Source organism: Moesziomyces antarcticus (genome assembly GCF_000747765.1).
Source record: "Moesziomyces antarcticus DNA, scaffold: scaffold_v10037, strain JCM 10317, whole genome shotgun sequence".
Lineage (NCBI taxonomy): Eukaryota > Fungi > Basidiomycota > Ustilaginomycetes > Ustilaginales > Ustilaginaceae > Moesziomyces > Moesziomyces antarcticus.
This window is the reverse complement of record NW_014638973.1, coordinates 21,866-28,673: the sequence shown is the minus strand read 5'-3', so window position 1 is coordinate 28,673 and position 6,808 is coordinate 21,866. Positions and strand designations below refer to the sequence as shown.

Here is a 6,808-nt window from a genome sequence, read left to right as displayed (position 1 = left end):
TTGGCTGAGCGGATTGCTGAGCGGTCGGCGAAAAAGGTGGAGGCAGACGTGCGTGTTTCGGCGCGTCGATGCGCAGCTCGCCAACGCTTTTGGACCCTGAATCGGAAGTCGCGCATGTGCAGCCAAGGCTCGCATCACCACTACCACCACCACCACCACATCATCACCCAAAGCGTTGCCGCCTCCGAATACTGCTTCTGCTTTGAAATGTCGCGCTAGCCCTGTCGGTGACACTCCTGTCGCTCTCATCCTACAGCGGCGCTCTGAATCTTCCGTTTGGCACGCCACCATGTCGTGGAGCTGTCAGCGATGCAGGCAGCCGCTGCTGCTCCATCCCAGCGTCGGCTCGGAGCTCGACCTGAACCAGTCCGCCTACGACCTTGTGCAGGACTCGTTCATCGCCTCTCGCCAACCCAACCGGCCCACACCAACGTCCAGAACCGTCTCGACGCCCGACAAGAACCAAGGCACATCCGCCCAAGAAGCATCCAAGGCGGACGGCGTGGAAGCGTCGACTGCCGATGCCAACTCTCTGTCTGCACGACTCGCGGCGTCGTCGGCGCTGTTTGATCTGCTCTCGCACCCGCCTGCGACCGAAGCGAGCGGGAATGACAAAGGCTCGGCGACGATGATCGACCATCCGCTGTGCAAGGCGTGCACCGACACGCTGCTCGACATTATGGATGCGCAGATGTCGCAGCTGCGCACCCAGCGCGACTCGTACCTCGCCTTCGAGTCCGAACTGCGCCGATACAAGCTTCTGCCCTCCAAGCCTGCGCGGCGATCATCCACCGCCTCCTCGGCCGAAGCTGGGCCGAGCAGTGCCGACGACATGGCTGCGCTCGAATCCGACGCGCGCAAGGAATGCCTGGCGCTGCAGCGGGAGATTGCGCAGCTGGCCGAGGACGAAGCAACCGCACTGGCCGAATTGGACGAGGCGGAAGCAGCGCGTCTCGCAGTCGAGGCGGAACTCGAGGCGATGCGCGTAGAAGAACGCGCGCTCGAGCAGGAGGAGGAGCGGTTCTGGTCGCAGTACTCTTCGCACACGCTCACGCTGTCCAAGCTCGAGGACGAAAAGAGCTCGTTGGGCATGTCGATCGCGCACGATCGGCAGCTGCTCGCGCGGCTGCGCGCATCCAACGTGTACACGGACGCCTTCTGCATCGGCCACTCTGGCGGGATCGCGACGATCAACGGGCTTCGATTGGGCAGGTTGCCCGGCCAAGCGGTGGAGTGGAACGAGATCAATGCGGCATGGGGTCAGACGGCACTGCTGCTCGATGTGATCGCACGCAAGCTCGGCGTCGGATTCCGCGGGTACCGCCTCGTGCCCAAGGGCTCCTTCAGTGTCGTATACAGATACGAGGACACGCATTCACATCGGTACTCTGCCTCATCCACAACCGCCGCATCCAGCATTCTACCTGCTGCGCCTGGCGGGATGGATCCGAACGTCGGGGAGGTGGATGAGGAGGGTGAGAAGGCGGTGTACGAGCTGTACGGTTCGTCCGACTGGCAGATCGGACGGCTGCTGCAGAGTCGACGCTTCGACCATGCACAGACGGGCTTCCTGGCGTGTCTCAAGCAGGTCGTCGAGTTTGCGGGCAGCCACGATGCGGCGTTCCAGACCCCGCACGCCATCAACAAGGACAAGATCGGCGAGGCGAGTATCAGGCTCCAGTTCGGTAGCGACGAGACGTGGACGCGCGCGCTGAGGCATGTGCTCGTAACGTGCAACCGCGTGCTCATGTGGACGCTCGAGCGCGAAAAACGCCAACAGCCGCAGGGGGGTGGGGTTAGCATCAATGGCAAGCAGGTAGGTAGCGTGGGCGCATAGCGAAAGCACCCGCATCCAAACGTAGTGGGCAATGCAATACCAGAAAGAAAGGTCGCGGGTGTGCCGAATTTGCCCACCGTTCGGAAAGCAGAGGGGGTATCGGGCCGGGGATAGGAGGTCTGTGCAGCTTGCCCGGGGCAAAAAAATAGAGTCGAAGGTTTGCTGTGTTTGAGGTCGCGTGAGGCTGTGTGTGTTGCCGAGTTGCCAAGAGAGAGCGCATGGCGGCAGTGGAGCGGCAATGGACTTTGTCTGTACGAGGCGCGGGGGGGCGGGAATTGCGAATTCGCTCCGAGCCAAGACGAGCCGTATGCATGATGCGCGACTTCTCTGCTCGGAGGATCTACGCGTGCTCCTGTATCCCCGCAGTCTGGCTTTGGACAAGTTGGTTTCGGACTACCACCATCCCTCCCTAGACAAAGATGACGGACCATGCTGGAACAAGTCGGCAGCGCGAGTCTCTCTACTCGCAGCTGCGGTGGAGTTCGTCGCACGCGCCCCTGACACGCCGTCGTCGACTGGAGCTGCTGCGCTCGTATCTGCCCGACTGGATCATCACCATCCTGCTTGCGGGATTACTCGCCATCATCAACAATGTACACGGCTTCCGGCGCGAGTTCTCGCTCACGGACACCTCGATCCAGCACACGTATGCCGTGCATGAACGCGTGCCTACCTGGCTGCTTGGTGTACTCGCCGTGCTAATTCCTGCCCTCATCATCGTAGGCTTCTCGCTCGGCATCAGCAGGTCCGTCTGGGACCTCCACAACGGCCTGCTTGGATTCGTTCTCGCCAACGCACTCACGCTCACCATCACCACCATCGTCAAGGTCACCGTCGGCCGACCTCGCCCGGATCTGATCGATCGATGTCAGCCGCTGGCCGGTTCGCGCAATGCCGAGCCATACGGACTCGTCACCGACGCCATCTGCAGCGTGGGCGTGGACAGCAAGACGCTGCGCGACGGCTTCCGAAGCTTCCCCTCGGGCCACGCGAGCACGAGCTTTGCCGGTTTCACCTATCTGGCGCTGTACCTCGCAGGCAAGCTGCACTTATTCGACCGTCGAGGCCATGCGGTCACGGCATGGCTGTGCGGCACCCCTCTCATGGCCGCTACGCTCATTGCGGTAAGCCGAACGATGGACTATAGACACCATGCCACCGACGTGATCGCCGGCTCGCTGCTCGGACTGGTCATCGCGTACTGGTCGTACAAGCTCTACTACCCGCCGCTGAGCCATGCGCAGAGCCACAAACCCTACTCGCCCCGCATCCCCAACGAACACCTCGCTGCCGCCAACGAAGACGCATACCCCGAGCACAACGACCAGCGCACCAGCTATGCGCAGTTCAACATTCAGAGCCCCCACGCTGACGGTGCGCAGCGCAGGGACGACGACGACGAAGAATCCGCCGCCTTTGCAAAGACTAGAACCAACGGCATCGACGCCTCGCTCGAGTATCCCGACCGCGAAACCGTACCGCGCGTCTAGACCAAGACACTGTAGGAAGGATTGATGGAAATGCTCAATTTTTGGCGCACGCTATAGCTCGAGCTTGTGTTGCAGATAGGCGCCCAGACCGCCGGTCCAGTTGTATGCGGCGTCGATCTGCACCTTGTATCCGTCGAGCAGCATGGATGTCAGGCGGCGTCTGTGCAGGCTTGCTCGTCAGTGGAGTGTTGAGTGCGGAAGCGGTTGGGGTATGGCTTACCGGTGCGTTTCCCGGACGGGGGAGGGGTGGCGGAGGAGACGCATTGCCTTTGTGCGTTCGTCGGCACGCAGCGCCGTGTGCGTGTGGGGCGCGAGGTCAAACTCGTCTGCGTCGACACCGAGCCACTCGATGGGCGTGGCGGCGCAGTAGTGCATGTGGATGTCCACGCCGTACGGGTCGCCATCAAACAGCCCGCACACCCGCACGCCTCCAGGGCAGGGGGATGCAGCGAGCAAACGCACGAGTTGAAGCGTGGCGGTGTCGGCGTATCCGCACGCCGTGACGACGATCAAGCTGCCGATTTGGAGGTCGAGTAGGCGCTGGAAGACGCATGCCTTTTCGACGACCAGCACGACGTGTCCGCGGCAATCCTCGGGACAGGTGAGGTGCACCGTCCATGCGGCGCCAATGTCGGCGGGGATACGCTGCGTCTCACCACGAACAGAGTGTACAGAACGACCGTCGGGCGAGCGTAGGTGCATCGACCCAGATACGAGCCCGCGCGTCGAGGCGACGATCCCCAGCGACCCACGTGTGCAGCCCAGCAGCTGGCCTAGTCGCTCCACCACCAAGTCCGACGCGCGCTGCGTGTTAAACACCTCGCTGCATGTATAGTAGACGTCCCTGTCCGCGCCATCACGATCAGCACACGCGTCTGGAGAGCCGAGAGGAAGTGGCTTACCGTTTGGTCATCGTGCGTCCGGCAAGCAGGTTCGCCTGCACCACCTCGAGCACACGCACGTACTGCGCTACACCCCCACCGCGAGTGAGTCAGGCGCCTACAAAAGGACAGGAGCGCGTGGGGGCAACTCACCGAATCGTCGCACGCCGCTAGATGCGCGCGTGGGGAACATCACCGGCCGCGCCTTTCGCTGCGCAGCATCAGCGTCTCGTTCGCCTGGCTCGGCGACCGTGGATGAGATCCGCAAAGGCGCGGGGCGCACCGCATCTAGCTGGTCGGCAAGCTGGTGTAGCAGGTCGGCGACGAGCGCATCGATGCGCGCCAGCACCAGCACGCCGTCGCTATCCTGTAGCGCGCTCATCATGAAGGCAGCAATGAAACGTGCGCCACAACTGGGCAACTCGAAGCCGGCCGCGTGTATTATATAGCCCCACTTGGCTTCACTCAGACGCGTCGGAAGCAGGCCGACTGGTTCGCGCGCGTGTCATGTGGCGTCGGCAAGGCCGATGCACACAGCCCGAATCGATCCGATGATCCTTTGCGATTGCGATTGCGATTGCGATTGCGATGGGTCGGATGCATCTACGAGGACGGGTCGATCTTGAGCGAAAAGTCGACGTGCTTAGTCGACTGGTGGATGGAGCTGGTAGAGATAATGTCGATAGCTGCGATCCCAACTCGGAACAGTCAGCTTCCAACTCACGACCGTACATAACTGGCGGGCACTTACCATTGTCGACGTGTCCGCCCTGCTGGACATTGTCGATGTCAATACCGCCGGACGATTCGAGGAGGAACTTGTGCTTTCCCGCAAACTCTGCTTTCAGGCGCGTTGCGTTGGAGATGAGCGTGTCGCCGTCCATGTTGTCGAGCATGACCACGTCGGCGCCCGCAGTGATGGCCTCGACCGCCTCGTCGTAGCTCTGCACCTCGACGTCGATCTTGAGCGAGAAGCCGCACGCGGACCTTGCGGCGTGCACGGCGTTGGTGACGGATCCAGTGGACCAGATGTGGTTGTCCTTGAGCATGACCATGCTGCTGAGGTCGTACCTGTGCATGTCGACGCCTCCGACGAGCATGCCGTACTTTTCCACGTCCCTGAACCCCGGTGTGGTCTTGCGCGTGCCCGCGACGATGCCCGTGTAGCCGGCGGTTCTCGCCTTGGCCAAGAATCGTGCCGAGGCGGTGGCGATTCCGGAGCACCGCGCGAGCGTGTTGAGCGCCACGCGCTCGCCGAGCAGGATCTTGCGCGACGCACCCGTCACCGTGGCCACCGCAATCTTGACCGCACTGCCGTCGGACGAGCCGAGCCAGTCGCCCTCGTTGTAGTGCCAGGTGACGGTGCAGTCGAGCTGGCGGAAGACCTCGTCGAAGAACGGTACGCCTGCGAGGCAGCCCTCGCTCTTGCAGAAGAGTGTGGCGCGCTTGGTGTCCTCGCCCACCACGAAGCCGCCCCAGTCGAACGAGGGGCAGTCTTCCTGCAGCCACTCTGCGATCTTACGCTTCCACGACGGCGGCAGGAGGTGGGCGTATACGCCTGCTGGCTTGGCGGTGGATGCGGACATGCTTGGGCTGGATGGGTGCGGTACGTGGAGGTGAGGAGCAACTGCGCACACCCAAGGGTCCTGCCCGAGCAATGGAAGAAGTCGGCCGGGCCGCGGCGCGTATCCGGTGGTTGCCGAGCGCACTCCAATCGGCCGACAAGTCTAACTCACGATTGAGCAGGTCTCGATCTTACACTGTTTGGTGGGGCGCCAATTTGGCGCGTCAAGCTTGGAGCGCTGCTGTTCGGGATTGCATGCGAGTGTTGGTCTCGGCAGGGCCGCGAGGCAAAGGCAGAGCCTCGCGGCAAGGTAGAGTTGGGCCAAGCAGGTCGGAGCTGCAAGCTGGCCGCTGCGTCGATCCACGCCGATCCTGCCCGGTTTCGGCACTGCGCTGCTGATCTGCTTGCCACGCATCCACGCATCCGCCTCGGATAGGCACCGCTCGGACGCATGCCAAGACGGACGTTCTCAGGCTAATCGAGCGGGCGCCTGCGTCCCCGTATTGTCCGATCGAGCATCGAGCAACTTCGATGCTAGCAGGACGACAACCGATTGGCTCACTCTCGATCGGACCCACCAAGCACGCAGTTGGTACACAGTGAAAGCGAGCATACAGTACAGACTCGGGATGATTGTGTGGGCCGATCGAGCTACAGTGTATGGCCGCAGTGTCAGGGCGGACAGAGTGTACTGTATGCAGTCGGAGGTACGAGAGAATCAGGGGCAGCCAAAAGGTGCATTTGTTCCCAGCCTTGTTTTTGTTGGCGGCTCGAAATTCGCCGCTCGAATAGGAAAGTCTGCCTCGCCTCCACTTTTTCTTAGCGCGCGGTGAGGCTGTCGAGATGCGCATGAGGCGCTGTTGCAGCTTTTCAGGGCTCGGTAGAATCTGCCTCGAACAAAGCTCACCACCTGTCCACTTGGCAAGACGACTGTATGCTGCACCGCTACATCGACCCCCTCTCCGCCCGTCCTTGAGGGCATACATCCACGCAGACGCTCGTGTGCACCGTCGTGGAGTGTGCACCTTCGACCCCC

At 62.2% G+C, this 6,808-nt stretch overlaps 3 protein-coding genes across 3 annotated transcripts; 2 read left to right on the top strand and 1 right to left on the bottom strand.

The window, feature by feature from the left end:
• Positions 1–289: 289 nt before the first annotated feature.
• Positions 290–1,837, top strand: PAN0_037d6317 (APG6-domain-containing protein; the record flags this gene model as incomplete). Its single annotated transcript, XM_014798242.1, has 1 exon — positions 290–1,837. One exon carries the CDS (start codon positions 290–292, stop codon positions 1,835–1,837), a length of 1,548 nt encoding a protein of 515 aa, XP_014653728.1.
• Positions 1,838–2,256: 419 nt separating this feature from the next.
• Positions 2,257–3,327, top strand: PAN0_037d6316 (PAP2-domain-containing protein; the record flags this gene model as incomplete). Its single annotated transcript, XM_014798241.1, has 1 exon — positions 2,257–3,327. One exon carries the CDS (start codon positions 2,257–2,259, stop codon positions 3,325–3,327), a length of 1,071 nt encoding a protein of 356 aa, XP_014653727.1.
• Positions 3,328–3,378: 51 nt separating this feature from the next.
• Positions 3,379–5,794, bottom strand: PAN0_037c6315 (nicotinate-nucleotide pyrophosphorylase; the record flags this gene model as incomplete). The annotated part of the gene is made up of 5 exons (XM_014798240.1): positions 3,379–3,487; positions 3,548–4,171; positions 4,230–4,296; positions 4,362–4,697; positions 4,960–5,794. The coding sequence occupies 5 exons, from the start codon at positions 5,792–5,794 to the stop codon at positions 3,379–3,381; spliced, it is 1,971 nt and encodes a 656-aa protein (XP_014653726.1).
• Positions 5,795–6,808: the final 1,014 nt, after the last annotated feature.